General features: G+C 43.6%; 1 protein-coding gene across 10 annotated transcripts in view; it reads right to left on the bottom strand.

Annotated features, from left to right (window-relative positions):
- The window catches only part of LOC119394093 (phosphatidylinositol 4-phosphate 5-kinase type-1 alpha), a 96,945-nt gene extending 73,295 nt beyond the window's left edge, over positions 1 to 23,650 (bottom strand). For 4 of the 10 annotated variants that reach the window (XR_005184053.2, XM_049415619.1, XM_037661327.2 and 1 more), the window contains exons 1-6: positions 23,294 to 23,648; positions 22,083 to 22,123; positions 16,349 to 16,507; positions 9,894 to 10,024; positions 8,429 to 8,546; positions 3,431 to 3,583 (exon numbers count right to left, since the gene is read on the bottom strand). Coding sequence is in view for 9 of the 10 variants with exons in the window: in XM_049415619.1 (XP_049271576.1) it covers positions 3,431 to 3,583; positions 8,429 to 8,546; positions 9,894 to 10,024; positions 16,349 to 16,507; positions 22,083 to 22,123; positions 23,294 to 23,393 (702 nt within the window). In the remaining variant the exon portion in view is untranslated. Of the gene's footprint in view, positions 1 to 3,430; positions 3,584 to 8,428; positions 8,547 to 9,893; positions 10,025 to 16,348; positions 16,508 to 22,082; positions 22,124 to 23,293 lie in introns of all 10 variants that reach the window. The other 6 variants (XM_037661334.2, XM_037661340.2, XM_037661336.2 and 3 more) reach the window with 3 other exon arrangements.
- Positions 23,651 to 24,132: the final 482 nt, after the last annotated feature.

Raw genomic sequence — 24,132 nt, 5'->3', positions numbered from 1 at the left:
TTAAGTACAGTATAAGCAGATGCTGCGCTCCACATTTTAACACGAAAGTGTTTTATGCCGGGGTCCGCCACAGCTCCACTGACGCATTTCCGTCACGGATATGACGTTGTAAAATATGAAGACTAACAAATGGCAAAGAAAAAACTATAAGAAAAAGTTCCGTCACCGAGAGTCGAACTTACGACCTCTCGATCGCCAGCGTGCAGCAAGAAACGACTCCGCCACAGACGGCATGTTCTCTGCTACGCTAACAGCGAGCTATTTATGTACACCATTTGCCGGTGGCAGTACTCAGAGATCGGCGGTACAGCGTGTTTTCGTCATCACTAGCGAGATGGCGCGAAGGGCTCGAAGAGCACACTTTAAAAGTCGTCCCCCACACGGATTAGCGCGTGCCTCGACAGGGCGTGGTCGCTCGTGCGGGCGCTTATCTCGTGATCTCGGTGGTTTGTACATCTTGCACTCTGCCTGCAAGTTTCCGTTGAGAGCACGAAGGTCACCTCACTCACTGCAGCGGCCGCTTTTGCGAAAGGAGCACGCTGCTCACACACACAGAAATAAGTTATAACTGTGAAAGTTCGTGTTCATCCTGTGTATGTTCGTTCCGCGCGTCCTTTCTGCTTGAGCAGCACATTGCAAGTTTCGAGCGGCTTCGCGTAACATTACAATTTGATGCTGTAGCATTCATTGCTTTGCGCTTGGGGCGAAAGAATGTACAACAAACGCTCAACTACGTCTGCGAAGACACATTTCACTTTCGTGTTATACCGATTCCTATGACAAAGGGATCAGCCATGTTTTTTATGCTGCACTCTTTCTAGTCTGGGCGCAGTCATCGAGCTACCTAGTCCAAAATCAGGTGTGGTCACTGCTGTTAACCTTTCGATAGGTCAAAGTTCGCAAGAATTGGGTTTACGCACATCATTTAGAAGCACTGTGATTTGATTTTAAGCAAATGAAATGGTATATTTATTTTCTGGAAGTTCTAGTACTTCGAATAGTAAGATTCCGGTGTGAATTGAATCAAATAGCAAGCACTATTACAAAAATATTCGAAAGTTTGAATATTCGTACACCCCTACTTATAACCACATCTGAGGAGCTTCGGTGCACCACTAAACTGTACAACGGTTTTCAACGCTTTGCCTTTTGGGTAAAACTGGGAAGTGAACTTGTTAGTAGGCGTGTTCGAATAGTATATATCACATATTATAAAGAAAAATGAGCATATTTGTCATGACCCAACTAACCTGCACAATATTTTTAAAGTTGAAACAAGGCATATGCATATATGTCATTCTTTCTGGCTCAAAGGCAGTGGAAGCAACTTTGAGTAGTAGCAGGATTTGGCTTTCGGTAGAATGCAAGTGATAACCTGTAAAATATGTTACATTTTAAAATTTACTATACTTAGAGCATATAAGCCATAAGCCGGTATAACGAGCTTTTAAACTTTAAAAATGATGAATCGATGTGAGGGTAATACAGTCGAACCCGCTTATAACGAACTCGAAAGTGTCGCGAAAAGTGGTCGCTATATATCAGTAGTTCGTTTTATATGTACTCGCCTTTAAAAACGTGCACTCAGCGGCCAAGCCGTTTTTCGTTTTTTTTTTTTCTGTGCACTTTTATTAAAGTTTTATAACAACCCCTCCGGTGACAAGCTAAGCCTTTTCGCGTCATGAACCGACGCCCGCTACGTGCTAATGAGTGAATTACCTGCCTTTGCAATGAACTGACACCGTTTCACCAAAGCGCGGTACTGCCACGTGGAGCCGATCATCCCTGGCTAGTTGCGTGCAGCGCGTCACCTACTCGGCTCGCGGAGTCACTGCCGGGCTGCTTGCTGTATGCCGTATGTGCATGTTTGTACGTTCTTCATGCCAGCTTCACTCCGGACGGTGCATGGGTGCGGCGAGTAGCCTGTTAGTTCAACGGGGCGAAAACAAGCATTTTGCAAGCAACGCGCACTCTACGTCATTGCGATGCTCTCGCGGTCCTGCACGACGATGCGCGGCGCACTTGAGTTGTCACCTAGTCAAACACGCAGTATACGCTCGCTGTCAGTGCATCGATGTTTTTCGGTGCCCGCGCCGCGCAACAACAGCGAGATACTTTCACTTCTGCAAAGCGACACGCACTTTAAAGCGGCCTCGCACGACGCGGCGGCGGCGAACTTGCGAACAGCAGCATGGCGCGCTCGTACCGCCGTCAATCCGACAGTGTACGGCGTACGCCACACGCGCAGCCGAGCAGATATCTACAGATGACTGTTACATAAGGTTGTTGGCTATACGTCATAACTGCACGTTCATCGATGGCCATCACCTCGCCTTCGCTCTTTTCTGATGCTTATCCGCGAAGGCATCGCCGCAATCGCGCGGATGTCGGTATCACCGATTGACCGGTCTCTGCAGTTACCGAAAAGACGGACGACCTTTTGCGGCACGTTGTGGCGTGGATGAGTTTAGGGACGCAGCAAACCTTTATACGATGGAAAGTTATCGCGTTTATAACTTCTTGCATTTATGCCTTCTTGCGTTCCAAGGCACTGTTTGCTTCATCGTAGGCGATCGTAGCTACAGAGAACGGCGTCAGGAAAGGTCACCGTGCGAAAACTGACCGCAAGGCTTCATGCTGCCTCCTTTTTTTTTTTTTCCTCACTACCATTGTGCCACTGAAGGCTGGAAAGTGAGCGACCTTGCTCATAGTGTCCGAAATCTGCGTGCGGTGCACGCCGATCAGGGACATCTGAGACGCGAGTAAACTGGAGTGGGGCACGCGCGAGCGCGCGCCCCTCTCACGCTTTAGAAGGCCTGTTTTAACTTTTTTTCGCTTCGAATGCACCATATTTTTACCGCGACCGTGTCTTAAGTGTTCGTTGTAAAAGTAGGAGGCTTTGAAAAATGTTCGCTATATGTGGACGCAGCTTCAATGGTTGGCATTGGAAAATCGTAAGTGCACCCAAATATGGTCGCTATAACTGATAGATCGTTATACGTGGGATCGTTATAGGTGGGTTCGACTGTAGTATGTTCATTTAACCTTGGAGTGTAGCTTCGCGGCAGTGCGCATTCCTCCTGGACAGGGGTATGCACGGTATAGCACCCCTCCGCTGCAGTGAAACCACCTTTACAGGGGATTGGATGAGGCTTATTTATGTCTATTCGTTCACTTCGAATACTTCGAAATTTCCTAGAATTTGAATTCGTGTGGAAGTGAATTCGAATACTGTAATATTCGTTCGAATATTCGAAGTGCTCGAATATTCGCACAAGCCTACTCGTTAGAAATCAGTGTGCCACCCTATCACAGTACACTAGCCGTGTGATCTACACACAGTTCCTTTCTGTTTGCAACACCGAATACCGGCAGTCTCTTGTCAACTCTCCGGCATAAGGCTTTCAGGGTTCAAGTTTGACGCACTCACCATGTAGTAACCTGGAAGCAGATTCTGCAAAAACTCGGCTTCCTTGTGCTGAACTGTTTTGACGATGAACTCATCGTCGTTGGTGAGGTAAAATACACTCCCGCTGGCACCAGGGTTTGTCAGCTCCCTCATGGGTTCGTGGCACAAGGACATCTGAAATTGGCCAATGAGATGAGTGCATACAATTCAATGCACAGTGAAACCTCAACATAATGAATTACATAATATATAATGACAGAGGTATAAGATATTGCTTGGAATGAATAATCTCAATCGATATTCTGCAGCCATAACTAAAAACAAATTCTAATGCAAGAACCTCGACAATACTATCGGCTACAGTGACGTAAATCTTTGTTCACTTGGCAGCTTGAAGTTTGCAATTCTAATGGCAAAAATATAAAGTACTCAGCATACGTGAACTTAAAGGGGGACATGGTGTGTGGAGATATTTTCTGTATCTTATGTCCAAACCTGATGAAATTAAATAGACTTGTTTGGTTTTTCAGGCTGATTTCAAATATACAATAATTTTTCTTGTAAGCAAACTGGTTTACGAGATACACAAAGCTGCCTCTCTATTGTTTCCGGAGACAATAGGAGAAAAGCCGTTCAGCAGAAAGTGAATATTATCAGATAGCTAGATACTACTATATGCAATAAGTGCAACGCTGCAAACAGTTTTCAGATCGGATCATAACTAGTCATTCTGCAGATGATCGAAATTCAATGTTGGTACCATGACTACCGTAAAGAAAAAACAAAATCAATTTTAAAATATCTGTGAGCAGAAAATTAGAATTCTGCTCTCAGCACTTTGTGATACACAGCTTGGGCTTTATGTTAAAAAAGTAATTACAGCTCTAGCTGTTCTAGATCATGAGATATGACTCCGGCAAGCTAAATAAATGACCCAAAAACATTTAACGTTCAGCTCGTACTCGTTGCACAGATCTAAACTGCAGATGAAATACTGGTCTAATAAGACTTCTCTTAGGCTTTACATGCGAAATAATAGCTGTAGATGTCAATAATATAATTTAAAAAACACTTTTTTCTTTGATGATTTTTTGGTCTCCACAAGCCATGTCCCCCCTTAAAAGGGGAAATTCTAGATGCACCTGAACACTTTGGCCAGCAGCTCGGCATGGCTGGCTGCCAGCCAGCAACTTCGTTATAATGACGCCTGACTGTTTTATGCTGCAGAATAATTTCATTTCATTTCATTTTATTTCATTTTATTATACCCCTCAGGGCCAGAGGCATTACAGAGGGGGAGTGGTAACAACACTTTGACACAAAAAAACAAGAAACAAAGGAACGAAATACAAAACAAAAAAAAGTAATAGAAAACGCACATGAAACAATAGAGCAAAATGTGAATTTACAGTGAGTTTAGAAAGAGCCTGAGTATACAATATTAGCTATGGAATTACGGAACTGTTCATGATGAATAATGTTCACAATGTCTGCGGGAAGGCCATTCCAATAATAATACAGTATAGACCGCTTATAACGTGAGTCGCCGGAGTCGCGAATATCCGCACTATAAGCGGTACCGCACTATAACCAAAACAACCTTCTTCAAAGGCTGCACTTGCGCAAAACGTGTTGAGTATGTAGCCTCGCGTGTCCGATAATCGACATATGCGATTTGGGGCGCTTACAACCACTTAAATCTCTGAATGTTCAAAAATTAACCGCCAAAGACCCGCATTGCCAACGAAATGAACACGGGGGAAAAAAAGCAATCAAAACAAAGTGCCATCGCGGAAATTCGCCGACTACCTTTCAGGCCATCTCGAGGTATGCGCATTACACAGAAACCATGTCGAATCGTGACCGAAATTTCACGTGCTGAGAGGTACCGATCGTTCGATTTCACGGGCGCGCACGCGATGTCCGACATTGCAATCGAATCCGGAACCACCATTGCATGTGCCAACCACGTTGCATGTGCCAACCATGCCCTCGTTTTCATTAACGATATGATTCTCATCCCTTCAAGTGCAGCCATCGCAAAAAGTTTCGTTGATTCCGCACCAAACCGCAACTTTTATCGCCCGCGACCGCTACCGAAAAGCAACCAACGCTGATTAGGCCTAGCGTCAGGGCTTAAAGTCAGGGGGTGCCCGGGGGGGCCTGGCCCCCCCTTCATTTTTTAAGGAGGGGCCCGGCCCCCCCTCGGCTGTCCGACGGTGGCACTGCGGCACCCATTCGACAAGTGCTGGAGTTGAATTTTTTGGCAGTAGTGCTTTGTGCGGGGAAATTATACTCTGCAATTTCTCGAATAATGATTTATTAATCGCGAATGTTTGGTTGACGGGGTGTTAGCAAAACAGAAGAAAACGGGTATCGTCGTACTGCTGAATGCAATTCGCTGAGACACTGAACAGCACGGGCAACGCCTCCTGAAACCACGGGTCACCACCCTGTTCGACAGAGCGCCTTGGCGCAGCATACTGCTTCACAAGGCACCTGAGTGTGAAGCTACCTGCTCGTGCATCAGTAATGGTTCACTATGGTCTGTTTAGCCTGCCACTCAATTTTGATCCTTTTAGCTGTGCATCACAAGTGTGTAATTACAGAGACGTATGTAATTTGCCCACTTTATTAGGCAAGGGGTAGCGAAAATAAAATATAGCATTGCCGTGCCTGAGGTTCTGAATCCAGTGAGTCAACTAATGTTACTTACTTTGAGTTGACATATCTTTAAGCCTGTATATCACGTGTTAATTTTGAAGAATCGTTGCCAAAATACTTTCATTTAATGCTTGGTTGAATTGACACGTTGAATAAATGCCCGAAATATATTTGTGTAGCATTCATAAGCATTTGTTCAGTTGGAGAGACAGTTGGCTTCACTGCACTGTGATCATCGCAAACACCTCTCTTAACGCTTAGTCTATAGCATATATTATTATATACAGTGGAATCTCGTTGATACGGTTCAGCATAATACGTTTTTCAGCTCAATACATTTTTGTTTTATTCCCGGCCAGCATCCCTCGGAAATAATGCATTTTCATGCGTTTAATACGATCACATTTTTGCCCAAAATTGGATAATACGACCGCGAAAGTGGATCTTGACCGATATATCTAGAAATCCTGCGTTATTCGGAATGGCAGCGCGCACCGCGTTTGTTTTATATATATATATATATATATATCTGTGTGTGTGTGTGTGTCCGCTTTATGGGGGCCCCCCCTCCAATGAAGGGAGACTTTAAGCCCTGCCTAGCGTGCGGTTCAGCATGTTGTCGTGGGAAGTTTGTCCAAGACAACATGAAGATCGGACGTCGAAAAGATCGCACTCAAGCACTAACCCAAGAACAGCGCGCGCGTGATACGAAGTTTGTGTTCGCGGTCGGGAGATCAGCGGCGACAACAGCCCGCCAAGCTCGTTTAAGTCCGCGCACTGGCAGAAAAGGCGAAAGCTCGCGTCATGAAGCCGCAAAACTTTTCAATTTGCGGACGAGGTAGCAAACGCGATATCTGTAGCAAGTGTGATAACAACGACGCTTTTACCGACAGGAAACTTACTTTAAAGCGCACTTGGTGAGGACGCGATCGTACGTACCACGCGTAACGCGCTGTCGGCAAGCGGCCGCGGAGCCTTGCCGCCTCGCCACCGCCGGTGCAAAGGCTACTCCGTCGCCTAGGCAACCACCATCCTTCCCCACTCGGCGAGCCCGCACAGCGCTGCCGCGGTCTTTTTCCTCCCTCCGCCCCTCGTTCGTTCACTGTGCGTGCCCTCGCCCTTCGTAACGACCTCGTCGCTCCTCCCCAGCAGCGTACCTCCTTTGAGAACCGCACTCGCTACCCCGTTTGTCAGAAATATTTTCCCGCAACCGCATTATAAATGGTATTTCATCTTGGGCGACTGCACAATAAGCGGTATGCGTATACATGCGGTTCTATGGGAGGGTAAACGGGAGTTGAAAAAGACCGCATTATAACCAGTCCTGCACTATATACGGTTACGTTATAAGTGGTCTGCACTAATATCTGGGGTTTAACGTCCCAAAACAACAATATGATTATGAGGGACGCCGTAGTGGAGGGCTCCGGAAATTTCGACCACCTGGGGTTCTTTAACGTGCACTTAAATCTAAGCACACGGGACATTTTCACCTCCATCGAAAATGCAGCCGCCGCGGCCGGGATCCAATCCCGCGCCCTTCGGGTCAGCAGTCGAGCACAATAACTAACTAGACCACTGTGGCGGGGAAATATACTGCAGGATTGGTGGCAATCAGGTTTGATGTTTGTTTGCAACCATGAAGATTAGATGATTTCAGAAGCGCTTCTGACAGAAAAATATGGCAGTGCTTGCATCAGTGGCTGAAGTTTGCTGATTTCCTGTGTGCCACTTATTTGATTCTGAATAACGAACAATACAACTTCGCTTCTTTCTATAAACCTAATTAGAATGCTCATCATTAGGGTGCTGCGGCATAGGTTTGTAAGAGTGGGCAGTGTGGCCAAACAATGTCCCTCCACGGCTATGGTAATGATTAAAACAGCCAAAAGCGAGCACTGCACACAGCGGCACTGTCTTTGCTGCACCACTGAGATGCATCAGCATTGTTATAGTAACCTTCATAAAAATTTACATGTAAACTCTCATGATTTTCCTGTACATCAGGAACACCAAACCAGCACCTTGTAGCGCAAGTAATTTCAGTTGTAACTTTTGAAGTATGGCAACATGCAGTAAATAGTTTAGATTATCTGCAAGTTCAAAAGTTATGAAAAATGTGTGCAGCCACCAACACATCGAACCCTAAAGGTTCAGCACGATAAAACTGCAGCTGCGTCATAAGTGATGGGCTGCAAAGGTTAGGGCATATGTACATGTGCACCACGTATTAAAACCACAGCCTTTGGGTTCCAAATAATGAAGTGACCATTTCCATCTTTCAAAAATTTACGGAACATCAAATTCCTCAGGCTCGACCCAATGTGTGAAGTGAAAGAGACAGAGATGACTTACCAAAAAATCTTCAGTTTTTATGCTAAACAGGTCCCTAAAGTATCGAAAGGCGACTGGAGCGTACGCCTTGAATTTGAAGTCGCTATAGTGATGTGCTGGTGTGAGATTGCTCCCCTCCCTGGAAAGTGGCCAAAAGAGTAAAGGAAGCATGAAAACTCAAATGCCTTACGAAAAATTCATGTTAGTACAAAACAAAAACAGTTCGTCTGCATCTGATGAATTTCTATGCGATAAAATTTCGCCACACTTTCTTCTATAGAATGGAGTAAAGTTAGCAGTGAAGCGCTCGATGCAATTCTCTTAGTAAGATGGACGCCACTACTACGGAGAATGGCAATGTAGCCACTGAACCTGTGAACATGAAAATGCAGTAGCTGACACTTTGCTTATTAAGTTACAATTTCCCTTGCTTAGTAGCTACTCGCAGTGAACAACAATAAAGAGCTCGCCAATGCACAATATCCAATGATTCTATGATAACTGAATGTATAATACAGTTACAGTGGATGAGGCTGTTAAATCTGACAGTTGAGAATGGCATCACAAGGTAAAGGCATAAAAATTCTGAGGCGTTCCAGTTACTGTTGCAAGCATGAAACTTTTCACTGTATTTGCTGAATTCTGCTTGTGAACTTGCGGCAGTCTTGGTTTTGGTATGGACGCCTCTTAATTAGATCAATGAAGCAAACCCTGAAGCTTTACGCTACAGGTTCAAGTTGCGTCACTTTAACACATTGATGAAACATTGTAACTGCTACCAAGCCTATGAGGTAAAACACATATTTTTGTAGGCAGTGCAGTAGGCAGCGAGAGAGAGAGAGTGCCTCAAATTGCCTGCTTCGACTCTCTATGACAGAAAGATAAGTATGCTGAGAAGCATTTTAAAAGAACACACTTAAGAGAAGCACAAATAAGTTTAAAGATAATGCACGCTTTTAAAGTACTATGCTAGTTAATTTTACTGTAACATGGTTATTGGAAGAAATAAATGAAGGCCAAGTTTTAGTTTCCGCATACTGAACTTCACCCTGAAACGTTTGTGTTGGTATGACGGTGTGACGTCATACATTTCCGAGTATTTTCTTGTGTTTGGGTATTTTTCATAGAAATTTTTTGTGTTTAGGTATTCCCGGTGGCAGCAAATTCTTTGGAAACATGTCAGGGTTCAGTCTGTCGCTCCTTTAGAACAGGATGCAGTCCACCTTTGCCAATAAAAATATTGAACAATGCTGAGGTGACGATGTCCTGAACCAGCCAATTTGTCTTCCGATGTTACAAGAAAGACGGCCATCAGGGGTTAGCAAACGACAAATATGTGCACGAAAAATGCATTCAAGCTGCAGAGAATGAAGGGAAACATCTTTAGGATAAGCCTGTAAACACTGATGCAAAAGTAATTCAGAGACTGGGGAAAAAGAGACAATAATGTGAGTTGCAAACAAAAAAAAACAACAACAAAGCTTACCCAGGAAAGAAGATGGACTCTACCATGGCGAAGTCCTGCATCAATAAATCACGCTCTGGTTTCGATGCCAAACTGCCAACAGCGTAACCTATGCCTAGTTGAATTGAACCTATAATTTGTGATGTTTGAATCTGAGGAAGAGAGAGAATAAAAAATGCAGGTCACTCATGCAGTAAAGATCACAGCACTATCCAGAACTTTGAATATGAAGGAGAAATATATAAAATGTACTTCATGTGATGCTCCTATTTTGAACATGATGATGTTGAATAACACAATGTAAGAATAAAACAAGGAAAGATGCAGCAAAACAACATGGAACATTTAAGTAAGCAAAATGTTTTCCTTGCATTTTCACTGCCCATTTCTTGCACAACATTTCCACATTGTCATAAGCAAACTTGTGCAATTCATACATTCACTATTATCTGCTATTATGAAGCAAAGTGTAAAATTATGAAAAACAGGCTAAAAACAGTCTTAGAGCCAAGGCCATTTATGTCTTGCATGAACAATGAAAAATACAATGTAAACTTTTATCAGGTCAGCAGTCCTGAAAAGAAGATGCAATATATATTAAAGAAAGAACACTAATAAGATGTACATGTGCACACGCACGTGTACACATGCACACGTCCATACTTACACAGCATTTTTGGTAGCTCAAGCCTCCATTACAAGGGACACTTGGACATTTGAGCTCCATTACCCTCACATAAGTTAGCTCGACCACATTATTAAAGAGGAAAAAGAATGTCCACATAATCTACCACATTATATCCGAGCAGTAAAACACTGAAACCAAATGTGTAAGTCCTGCTGAAGTTGATAAATGATGCAACGAAGTATTATATCTAAAAAACCAAGTTGGAAAATTCGAACTGCACCAATAAGCTATCACATCACTTAAGTGAACACAATGCCTGCGGGCTGTGTGATGATAATATTTCGTCAAACATAACTGTGGCCAATACAAAGAGATTAGGCCGTTCCATTCCCAAATAGACTGTGAAAAACCAACGCGCAACTTCTGAACATGTAAGAAGGTGAACAAAACCGTTGCCCATTCTGCTATGTCCCTTGACAATACTGAGTTATAGATGTAGATGTAGAATAGATGGGTCGAACTACAAAAATAAAGCAGCCCTTTAAAGTTTGAAGAAAAAGCACTAAATAGACAGTAGATATAGAAATTATGTAAAAATAAAGAAAAAAAAAGAAGAAAGAAAGAAAGAAAGTGCCAGGGGCAGAACACAGAGGAAAAATACCCATTCCCTGTATGAAACGTAAGCAGCACGGCCCTCAGGGAACATGTGTACACCATGTTAAGATCTGTAGGAACTGATACCATCTGTTTGCAATGATGCCGCAAATACAGACAAGGTCTCCTAGCAAAGAAAAAAGGAAAGAAAACATGTCTGCCAGAGTGCAGCTTAGCACTGTTGCCATGACATCCATCCTTATTGATTGCAGTCATTCCTACCAGCATACAGTCTCGACATGAACTGCTATAGTAAGCATTAAAAATAGCAACTCCCCGCCGCTACAAGGTCTCGCACTACACCAGTGGTGCATTCCTGAATAATGCGACATGAGACGTAACTTTCGATTTCAGACCATTTCGCTTCTGTTAACTTTTCACTCTACAACATTTCAGCTTGTTAGCTTTAAAAGAAAAATGAATAAGGATTTTTCTAGACATTAGCACTGCCAAAAAACACCTCAAGTTGCACAAATGCTTGATGCCCACACAATGCCCACAATTATCCCAGACATATTTTGTGGAAATGTGAACTGATAAAATTTGCTCCATAAAATATGCTCTGCGATAACACAGGACAGGAAAACTGCTTATATACTAATTCTGGTTGTCTGAAAACGAAAATGGCCATTTTATTTGAGCATGTTCATACTTCCTGAGTACCACACCCACACTTGACAAAAAATACTCTAAATTTGGGCTTTGAAATAATTCCAATTTTCTTCACTGTAGTGCCTACTGATTTGGTGACACTGAATAAGGGCTACCGATTAACATTCTGTGCAAAAATACATGCAGTTAAAGTGCACAGTAAAATAACTGAAAAACGGCTTAGGTAATTGCAGTCAAGGAGGATACAATGAAGACAATGGGTGTCCTTTTGAGCATAAAAATACGAAATTAGAGCTCATTTGAGTGACACAAAAGCTCTAAACAATTACTAAATTCTTAGCAGAAGTACATAAAACATGAAGAAAGCAAAAACAAAGGACAACCATAATTTTAGATTACTTTTAAACTCGAGAGCTAAGCAGCCTGTTCCTACGAAGTACACATGGACATCACTAATTACCCTGGTATACCCACTGCTTATGCAAGTATTTCATAATGACAGGCCTGTTGCACATATTTATCGTTGGAGCTTCTCCCAGCTCCGAGTCTTGAGAATTTGAGAATGAAATTCTTTTCCCTGAACCAAACATAACTAAATAGTGCTACCCCTAAAAATCAGTCTAAATAAAGGCAATAAACTCCTCAGTTAACAAGCTCAGCTGCGCCGGACTTACAGCAGAAGTAGGCTAATGTATGTGAAGCGTAACCTTACAGAAGCAACTGCAAAACCAGACAAAAACACAAGTCCGCATTGGAAAATAAAGTGCAATATTTCCGTTATCTGACAAAAGCTCCTGCATAAAAAAAAAGAAAAAAGAGAAGAAGGAAGGAAAACAGTAGCCTTATGCTAGTTATTTTGCTATAACATATTCAAGATAGCAACAGTAGAGGACCTTTATCTGTTATTGATATGGGTAGGATCAATAACACTTTCTGAAAGCTGCTCTTTTAAGGAGCAAGGGCGAAGACAGGTTTCCACCTACTTGGCGATTCCTCAAGCGCTACACTGTGTATACATGCATGCATACATGCATGTGCTCGCACATATGCACACCCTCCCTTTCACATGTGAACATTATGTGCCCTGCCCTCGACCACATTTTGGTTTACGGTATTGTCGTTCACTTCAAACACAAGTGCCGTACAATTTACCACAGTAGCCAATCAGTGCAATTAGTTTCACACAGTTCATTAGCATGAGCTGGTACAGTTCCGAGTGTGCTGCCGAAATGTCAATAAGCCTGCATCTATGATTTTTGTTCCACGTGAATACGATATCTCCGCACCACCACTTATAACATGACAATGCAGTTTTGAACATTCTACGTCTGCAGCACCCATCAAATAAAAGAATAAATGTAAGGAGCTCCGTTTCTAAATACTTGTCCTTGATCCCTTTCGTGACGCACTATTACCCAGAATTCTGACCAAAAAAGGCCAGATTTTTTCATTGTTTCAATTCCTCTGCACAAACAAGCTTGCTCCCACTTTTCTACACAACAGGATGTGCGCTGCAATCTGCAAGAGCCCAGCAAAACACCAAGACGAAAGGCACTAGTCCATGGTGGCGTGAGAAAAGTGAAAGTACTGTCGACAGGCTCGTCCTTGGACGTTTTTACCAGAAGCGTGTGGATGAGTCCAGCTCGTGCATGACACGGAAGTGATTAAGCTGACTCATGTGACTATTTGGGCATCTTGGTATGACATGAATGAAGCTTATTAAAACGTGCAGGTAGTAGTGATGCAGAACTATCGATGGTACTATCGATACTATCGATAGCTGAGTCACTATCGAACTATCGACAGTGAAGAATACTATCGATAGCGCTATCGATAGTAAAAAATTCGATAGTACTATCGATAGTATATCAGCGCGGACTCACTGCAGAATAATCTTGGTTCCCCACGTGCGTAGTACATAGTGGAGCCGGAGGAGCAGGCTGAAGGGCAAGAAAGTTGACATGATTGTGTTCTTCACCAGAGTGCTTTGCCGACACATGATCATAAAGTCAAACTGGTTAGCTGTATTGGATAGGAAGACGTTACATGTGGTGGGACTGCACGGCTTCAAATTGATATTGCATTTTATGATTTCAAAATAAAAAAATAACAAGAAGTTAATTGTAAGGTCTAACTGGTTGCTTTTGGATACGAATTTATTGATGGATATATTCCGCCATTTTCACTCCTGAAATAATTAATTTCTCTGCTAAAAATTGCTCATAAATTAAGCGAAGCTGGTAGTTGGCTATCGCAAATATTCTGGCAATATGGCCGGCCATCAACCGCATGATTATTCACACCACTATCGATAGCTTTGTCACGTGGTTGTGATGGTGAAGAATGCTGCAGCAAGACTGAGAAATACGGAGCTCGTTATTTGGGCGAACTTGTGCCCAGAAAATCAAAACTCAAAATACAAGCGATACATGCTGCGCACTGATAGCGGCAGGAGCAGTCGTCAGCTGTTGAGTAATCTGATCATCGGTGGAATGCGTCATCCTTTATACATCAGTCATCAAACATTCCAGCGTTATCGCTGGTGCTCGCGTAATCTTAACAGAATGATCTCAAACAATTGTGAAGCTTCTCAAACATTACGGTGCGGTCTGCGTCAAACGTTGCTAACAGTCTTTGTGGGTGTAACCCGAATATGTCAAAACAAAGCAATAAAAACGCATGGCAGTAATATCGCTATAGTAATAGTAACGATGGTACTACCGATTGGACTATCGATAGTTTGGTTACACTATCGATAGTTTAAAAAAAAACTATCAATACTATCGATAGTCAATTTACCGATAGTTCTGCATCACTAGCAGGTAGACAAGAACAAGAGGAACACATGAAAAGACACAACTGCTAAATTATGAAAATTTAGCCTGAACCAGGCAAAAACGTTGTCTATATCACACACCCACAACAGGTAGAAAGGTTCTGGTCATATTGTAAGCATGACAGCTCCTTGAAAGATAGAGTGATTAGATGGTTTTGAAAAATTATCGAAATGGAGCCGATACACCAGTTTTGTAACACTTTTGAGTCAAACTACTTCTAAATATTGCAAGGAGCTACTGTACATGTGATGCAGCTTTTGTCCACATATGACATTCTAATGTAGTTGCGCTGAGCAAAATGCACGAAGGACTAATAAAAAAAGAGTACAGGAAAAATGGTGCACAAGCTTTCAACTGTTTATTTTCGCAACAGCACGCCAGAGGTTGACAAAAGATTGACGATAGCAAAGGTCTATGTAGTTAGTTGTTAGTCCTTTGTGCATTTCGCTCAGCACAACTACATTAGAATGCCGCACCAACACGCCCAAGTTGAAGCTTTGCTCAACATACAGTTGCTGACCGTTTATTCAGAACATGCTCGTTTATTCGGACACCTCCACGGCACCACCACTCATCTCATTGAAGTTATGTAAAGTCATTACCTAAAATTCGGACGCCCCACAGTGCGCCGTTCAATTTTTCGGACTCTGGCTGGCTGGTCAAGTGCGACGTTGAACGCCATGAAAAGCTGTCAGCAACGTTTAGAATATTTTTGCTAGGTTGCAGCACTGAAATGTTGCACTGGCTCTAGGTGGAGATTGTGCCAGTGTCAAAATCCATGCAGAAATTACCGATCTCAAAGGCTGTGTTTGTTGGCTACACATAACGGTTGCCTTTTGGCTTTAGCCAGTCAAGCATCCATTGAACAGCTACCACGGCTAAACAGCAAGCCAAGCCAAGACAAGATCGGAACCAGCTTGGTGCGGCGTTTGAGGTGAATGAAAGCGTGTGCGAGTATGACGCGGATCCTATCTCGGACAAAGAGAGTACAACACGAGCGCTGCAACATCAACTAGCCCAACGGCGTTCCCTTTTGGCATTTGAGGGTGTGCGTTGTCAGATGTTTCTGTTGGCGTGCGAGGCCTGATCTGAAATTGCTCCAACATCGCCCGTTCCAAGTGCGCCGTCGGAACTAAAGAAACGCGGCAACTACAAGGCCCTGACAATGGTGATAAAAGCAACGATTATTTGCCAGGTTGAAGGAGGCCGACCTCAATCCGAAGTTGCTTAGGAGTTTCCACCGATTTGGGCGACAAGATCATCCATCAGCTACACTCGAACTAGCGCAGGTGGACAGTGAGTGCCGTGATGACACGCCTCCCACACCACAGCCATCAAATGCAGATTTACCTAGCGTAGGCTGTTGCAGTGCTATTGCCAACCTACAGGGGTGGCCAAACATTGGCTGAAATACACGCCGACTTGGTCGCGCGTAAGCGTGCATGTGTACAAGACGCACACTGACAAGTTTTTTCCGGCCACTGGGCTAATAAAGGTGCTTTTTCTGGTGAATCCTTTTTTTTGGGTTCCCGATTATTCGGACTTTTCGGTGGTTCCCGCCGAGTCTGAATAAACGACCAGCGACTGTATCTGCTATACTGAGAGTTGAAGTAAATCATTGGAAAATAGTTCTTGTACGTTTCGTGCCATCCTCTTACCCTCGTCTCGTAGTGCAATAAGTGTCAATTGAGATCTGAAAAGCAACAACTGCAGGCTAAAGAAAGGACAAACAAGTGCGTGCATACCTTTTTGTAAGTGATCTGGCCCTCCTCGTCAACACGCCGGTGGCCAATCTTCTTCTCCTTGTCCAGCTTGCTCTTATAAGCTGAACTGCCGGGTGTCTGTGGCTGCACCGTCGTGGGCGTCTTGTTGTCCGGCTGTTGGTATTGCTGTGCTGCGGTAACCTGCAAAAGTTGAGGTGACCCAAATGCAGACGTTAAAATGTAATGCACAGATGATATCAGGTGGTAACAATTCATCACCAAGTACAAAATCAATGCAACGCTGGTGAGAGTCTGACAAGAACTGTAGATTGGGCTAGTTGGGTGCAGCATAATCTTGTTTTTGTTGTTGTCACCCCGTTAACTGTAATTTCCTTCCTTGCTATTGTCTCTTTTCTTCAGGCTCAAACTGAGCTGCGCTACAGCCAAAACGAGATGGTGAGAGTCTATCTGTGTTTTGAATATTCGTGTGTGTAGGTATGTGCATGTTTTCAAGTGTACCGAATTGTCGACATATCAGCCCTCTAAATAGGGGCTTCCCCAACTGGGCTTCCTCAGAAACACCACGGTACAGGTTACGAGATGGTGTCATACTATGGGTACTGGGAGTGTCCTAAGCGAGCAATAGGCATTGCTCTTGCCTTTTCTTTCATGTAGAAACACCGCTTATAAATAAGCTTAATCAATGGTTTTCAATCATGCTAGATACAAAGTAGTTGACCTTACATCTGACCTTTCTGTGAAGAGCTTTTGGATTGAGCAAAAAACTGGACAAAACTCACTAAAAAATTTTAAAAAATATGTGTGTTACAGCTGTATGCCCCCCCCCCCCCCCTTCATGGTTCTGGAGATTATAGAAATTCAGCAAAACTAAACTTGCAGCAGACAATTACCCACCAACTAAAAGGAACATAACAGTAGATAGACAACCAACTACTACAACTTAGCAAGACTGGTGTGAGTTGGTTGGGTCATGATCTAGAGCAAGTTTCTTTCAGAGCAATGCAGACGAGACGAAAGAGCGGGAAACAGCTATTTCGTGACGAAAATTTTTACATAGCTTGCACAAGTAAGCCATTTTATGTGAACTGCAACAAAAAATTGAGAAAGTAACATAAAATCTGTTGTTAAAATTGTTGTGCTACTAGACAAATAGATGAAGTTCTATTAAATGTAAACTGGAAATTTAAATTCCATGTGACAGACCCTTTGCTGTTTATGATGCACAACACATGATATTGCAATATAACCTTCATGATGTCACGGTTAATGATATTCCTAAAACTTTTATCGCCAAATAAAGTGCTGCAGATATATGAGGAAATGAAGATTTCTTTTTTTTTTCTATTTTCTCAGAAGATGATTGCATTTTACAATGAAAAAATGTGACATTGCTGTGATTGATAAGCATAAATATTTCATTCAATTGTATGAGTCCCCGTAGTAGCTGCCAAACTGAAGCTCAGTGATGCCATGGCTGACATACAGATCTCTCATTTGTCTATGTCAGCTTCATGATAATGCATACTTTTAAAGTAAGCAAAAATGTACTGCCGAAGTCTGTATCGTATTACAGATACAAACCCTACTTTCATGAATGGTGACTGTGCAAGCTAAGTTTTGTACAATTCTCTGTGCAACTAAAATGCACACTGCTTTTGTAACTTTGTCATATGAGCATCCTTGGTCCATGCTTTTGCATTTGGAACAAAAATCTATAAATTTATAATACATTTGTCCACAAGCACTTCCAATGTGTTTATGCAAGCCAGGACAAATCCTCGCCACCACTAGAGAGTATAAAATAATATTGAGTGCACAAACAGGATGCACAAGACAGATTGAATGAACAAGTGTTCACAATGAATCGGTGGCCTGTAACGCAGTTTATCATCTATAGTCACTTAAAGAATACTTACAAATACTGGATAGCATGGTTTCAACACGGGACACAGGAAGAACACTGACACACAGGACAAGTGCATGTCCTGTGCATCAGTGTTCCGTCTGGTCCTGCACTGAAACCGCGCTCTCCAGTATTTGTAAGTATGAACCAACTAGCTTGGCAACAAATTTTGTGAAGTAAAAACACGTTTGTAAATAGTTCACAGATTGCTTCATTTGCACTTCTGCATCCATCGCCAGCCTATGACATTGCCTAAAAAGTTAGTTTTAGCAGTTGCCCAGCAGAATAGACACTGTCGGGACAAATGCCTATCTCTAAGATCTTACTGTACATCCACAACAATGCTGACACCAACTGAATTTCCGCTCTTTGGGGAACTCAGTTATCTGGTCCATTTACTTTTCTGCTGCAACTGCTGCCATTTAAGAGTCCTTTAAGCCTACTCCATTCCACACTCTTCCTATTGCCCAATGTTCGCTTGTCATCTTTCCTTCTACTACTTGCTGCAAGGTAATAAAGTTGGAAATAGACATCTGTAATTACTAAAGCTACATTCATTATGTAGTGACAGACACTTGGCAGTGCCCCCTTTGGCAGATGAGAAAGCAAGGGTCAATGTGAGCACAGTTTTATTGCAATCTAATGCTTTTGAAAGTCAGAGAACGCTGCCTTTGATAGACTACATTGCTTTTTAAAGGGCTTAAGGTCTTATACAGTCACACTACATCATGAAAGAAAAAAAAAGCACAAGCTCGCGTGCTATAACAAAAATATTAGCTAGGGGTTTGTCCAGTGGTAATTTTACAGGAAAGGATGACTACACCTCAATGCCAAGGCTGCCATGTGCCTTTAAAAGAGGCTTATTTGGCTGGGACTGCAAGAATATGCTCCACAATATACAAAATTCACATGGTTTTAAATTAAACCTAGCTTCCAAATTCTGTGCAAGTGGAATTTAACAGAAGGTGCATTTAAAACATTGACCTGTTTTTGCAAGTGTTAAAAATGAAATGACTGGAATAAAAAATACAACCAAAAAGCTCATAAAAGCAATGGAACTGGAAATGACCTCACTAAAAAAAGTCGCATCAGTAACACGCATGACATGACGCCACCACCTGTGAGCAAGCGACAGAGCTGTCAGACAAAGAATGTCCCCCTTAAATTTATTGCCCCAGTCAGAAAGGTCAGAATGAAACAAGCTATTTGACAATTCCAAATTCAATGAAATGAAAACACAAGAATAACAACGCAAAATTATTTTATGGATGTTGAAGCTTGTTATAAGGCATGGCTACAAATGACATTAAAGGAGCCCTTCAAAGAATCTCTCTCTGCTGCACACAACAGAGCGTTTATGGATCAACTGCAAAAAAAGTTTTAGACAGTACAAAATGCGTATTTTTAAGTTTTTTTTTTCAGGATCCTCCATGCAAAATTATTTTACATTTGAAATACGAGCAGAATCGTCACGAAAAGCTTGCAAAATAGCCATTTTCGATACTGACATAGAAAAAGAAATTGACTGGTCTTAATCACAATCAATGCAAATAGCGTAACGGTGACTTGACGCCACAAAGCCAACGGTGTGGAAACGTGCAAAGGATCTCAATGCACTGTCTTGCAAGAAGGAAGTTCTTCAGTAAGCCATCAGCATTGTGAAAAACGCCCCAAGCATCCAAACGCACATGCTTGCATGCTGTATATTTGTAGGCTTTCTAGTCCACCTGATAATGCACGCACCCCTGGCATAGTGGTTCTGTAGCTGATGACATCATCACCTGTCATTGCTTCATAAATGCAATCATTTGCCTGTCGTTGCCTGACCTCATTCTGTAAACAAACACCATCAACCATCAACCTTCAACCGTAACAGTTTTGTGATGGAGGTGCGATGTATCAATCCCAATACCTCTCCCACAACAACGCGTGAATACTGCCATAGATTTTCACCGGAAATGAGACATGATAAGGGCATACATTGATTTCAGCATTTCTGAGATAAGGGGGTGCTGAAGCACTTCAGAAGTGTCATGCCTAGACCTATGTCAGTGACAAGCATCATGTACACCCAACATTCAATGTCTCCCTTTCATAAAGGAAGCCCCAGCCCTCATGGGCTGCCTGTATGTATACACATGTGAGAGGGGTATGTACATGCGTATGTATTCTTAATCACTAGGTAGAGGGAGCGATACCCTCCCTTACATTTTGATAGAGGGGCCAAGAAGGAAAGCGCAGATATGGCATAGAGAACGCTACACTGCAAATTACCGTGGTGATGCTTACATTCCAAACATCATTGGGTGGTTGCCTACAAGTTGATTTGCACACAGAACTTAGATCTTTGGTTGTTTTTGAAAGATTTTAAGAATACAGTGGCAGCAGACACACATCACTATCAGCGATTCTTTCTTTTTTTATTCTCATTTCAAATAACTCCAGTGATTCGATGTAATTTTTCCCTTCTTCATGAGAGCATTAACACCAGCCTGATGACCACCAATACACAGTCACGTGCCAAATTAGTTGAAATGCTGCAACATAAGCGAGTCATAATCTTATACACATTGTCTAGGACTCCATCCTTTCTCTCCAGAACGACTGAATGGAGTGCTTATAAATGAATATGTGAGGCCAAATTCAGTGTTTGAGATGAAGTGATAAGAGCTCTGGGAAAGCCACACAAACCAGAAAACCACATATGCTTTCTGAATCTTGAACCTCGCGATTACACTGACATTACACTTAAGTTTCTTTACAGTTATACAGTGCAAGGTTGCATAACTGTATACAGCCGTGGTCGAGGTTATAGGGTGCTCACAAAACGAAACATCAAAACTTTAGTATAACAGATGGTATGAGCAATTGCTCCAAATGACCACATTGAGTAGCTTTGAATCTGGCCATTAAAGGTGATGGTTGCTGTGATTTAACTGTATCAGCCAATACTACATTGATCTGACACAAATGAAAGCCAGCGGAAACGAAAATATGTGCCTTACATAGCACTAAATTGGCTAACGTGTTTCATTCCATGAGCAACGTACACGTGTAACGATACCAGCGAAGTAAGTGCTTGCGTGTGTGTCTCATGCATAATAAATTGCATGACTTCACACCTTGAGAGGAGAACATGTTACTTCTGTATTGTCGAATACTGGTCACAACCGACAACTGTGGACTGTCAAGTGAGTGAAGACTGATGCGGCGCTAGACGTATCTATAAGGAGACTAACAATGCAATATCAATGTCGGATAACACGCAGCAGTCAAATGTGATGGTGGCAAAACACATTTACATACAATTTATTCTGAGCACAGGGTCTATTCACAAGGCTACAAATTGTACTTGAATTTTGATATATCATCCACGGAGAAAAACATGGTGTATTTGTGCAGACTAAGCGCATGTGGTATGTTACGTATGCACACTCATTTTGCATGTACGTGGTTCTTTACAAGTGTTGCTGCCATGTCATCTCTCTGCACTACATGGCATTGTAAATTTCAAGCAACAACTTCCGGTTTAGTAGGTATCTTGTGGCAGCAGTTAAGGGCTTGGCACCTAGTGAATTACAAAACAAAACAACAGACTTGATGGGCATTACTGTACTAGGAGGGCAGCTGAACCACGCAGAAGATTGAAATACAATCCGCAACTTCTACGTTATTATGGGTGGTGCAGACACTTTCACAAGCCTCATGCCCATGCTAGTATGTGGCTGAACGAGAAGCAAACAACGTGATAATGAAACATATATTTTAGAAATCCCGTGACATATGGTACACTTTGGATGTTACTGCAAAATTCAGTGCAGGTATGGGTGTGAGTACAACTCTTTTACTCACATCAATTGGCGGTGGCTTGGGTTTTGGTGCCCGCTCTGTGACTGCAAAGGAAGGAAAGTAACAGCCATAAGTGAAGGTCACATAAGAAACGCCATACTTTAACCGGCAATGTCATAATTTCGACAACAGGCGAGTTGCAACTTTTTTTCTAAACCGGCTCATCTCTTCATCAGCCGACATCACACGCAAGGGACGCTTCGACACCTACCTGGCCTCACCATCGTGCGAGATATACTCGAAGTGTGAGAAGCAAACGGCCAAATCCGCAACACGCGAAATTATTTCATGTTTCGTACGCTTCTGCTTCAGTGCGTACTGTCAGGTAAACAAAACGTGCTACGCTAAGCTGCGCACGACTGGCACAGTAGAACGATTAAGTTTCGCGGAGCCCTCAAAATGGGCACGGCTAGCAAGTTCTCCACTCCGATAAAAAACGCCTCTTGCGGAACGACCCTGGATATCACAACAATAGTGTTCTCCGGAATCCTCATATGAACTTGTTTATCGGCTAATGCGACTCTTGTTTGTCGAGTCGTGTTCGGTGTCAAAGCACTGCGCCTACGGAATGCGCCTGCACTGCGAAGCGCGTGAAGGAAACAAAATTCCACAGGTGCACTCTTTTCTCACAGAGACGGAAGCCAACAATAAGCATTACTTCAACCCCCCCTATCTGAGATGGTACACGATCGACCGAGAGATGGGCTGCTGGGAATTAGCAGTAATTATTTACGCGCCCGAAGCGAAGTGATCGTCACGTTCGTGCATATCAATTGCATAGGCTTACGGTACAGCGATCTGTGCCGCGTTTGCCCAACAGTAACTGCGCTCCCTGGCACTACGAATAGGGAGGTGTCAGCAACGAGGGAAGTTGCATCTGATCGGCAGGTCAGACGATGTGCTTGCATCAGAGTCGCGACCGTGACTTCGAATGCCCTATTTAACGAGTCGCGGAATGCGGCTCTGCAGGAAGCTTCGAAACCCGCGCCTGGTTAGCGGCCTGCGGCCCGCTGGAGCACTGGGTGTCATGGGCGTGTGAGAGAGCTCACGAATTATTCGAGCCGGCGAGTTACAACTGCGATCAGACCCATGCGGAGCCCGCAGGGGGACAGCTTTCGAAGAGGAAGGCGTTTCCGGATTCTCGTCAGGCGTCGGGGGCGCCAGCGAGACGCGATCATCGTGAGCGATGGGCGTGACAGCACGGGGACACGTACCGGTAATCTCCCGTTCTTCCACCGCGTTCGTGCTATACACAACCACCGAATCGGTGTCCGGCGCAGCAGCAGCCGGGGGCAATTGAGTCTCGGAGGCCATCTTGATTTTTCTGTCAATTCCAGCCGGGAGATATCGCTCGCCGGGGATGAATCACTCCAGGACGAGCCACATAGTGCGTCCGCGCAGCACGCCGTCGCACCAGTCACATCCGAGGCAATCACACACGGCTCAGGTGTTATCGGGCATCTGGCTGTCGTTTTTCGTCGCACATAAACAAGCAGAACACTTACGGACACACACACACACAAATAGGCCTAACTGCCGAGCTTTCTGCGGTTGTTCCGACGCGACAGTGCTGCCATCTCTGAACTGCGCTCGCCGTTCGGAGGCGCCACCGGCACCGCCGGTGTCGAGCGCTGAAACTGCTGGAACGCGCGTCGCGCTTCACAGGAGTACGAACTAGAGCTGTGCACGGGCCGTATTTCCGAGCCCGAGCCCGGCCCGGGCCCGCTGACTTTGTCGAAGGCCCGCCCGAGCCCGACGGCAAAGGGCTGCGAGCCCGCCCGGCCCGGCCCGACGTACGAAAACACAATCCCGGGCCCGGCCCGGCCCGGCTTTTTGAAGGTTCGCTGCGAAAAAAATTCGGCAGATCCCACGCACTGTGGGAATCGATGTAATGCGAAGCAGCCAGCAAAGAGCTGCATACATCGCCTTGTTTGTCTTTGAGCCAAATGAAATCATTCATGCCATGGCATCTAGTCCACCATATATCGCATGTTTGCCATGCACGCAATCATGCACAATCTAGTGTACACCATGCAAATGAAACGCATATTCT

This window comes from Rhipicephalus sanguineus, chromosome 5 (assembly GCF_013339695.2).
Source record: "Rhipicephalus sanguineus isolate Rsan-2018 chromosome 5, BIME_Rsan_1.4, whole genome shotgun sequence".
Lineage (NCBI taxonomy): Eukaryota > Metazoa > Arthropoda > Arachnida > Ixodida > Ixodidae > Rhipicephalus > Rhipicephalus sanguineus.
Note: the sequence above shows the minus strand (reverse complement) of the source record. Positions and strands in the feature narration are given on the sequence as shown.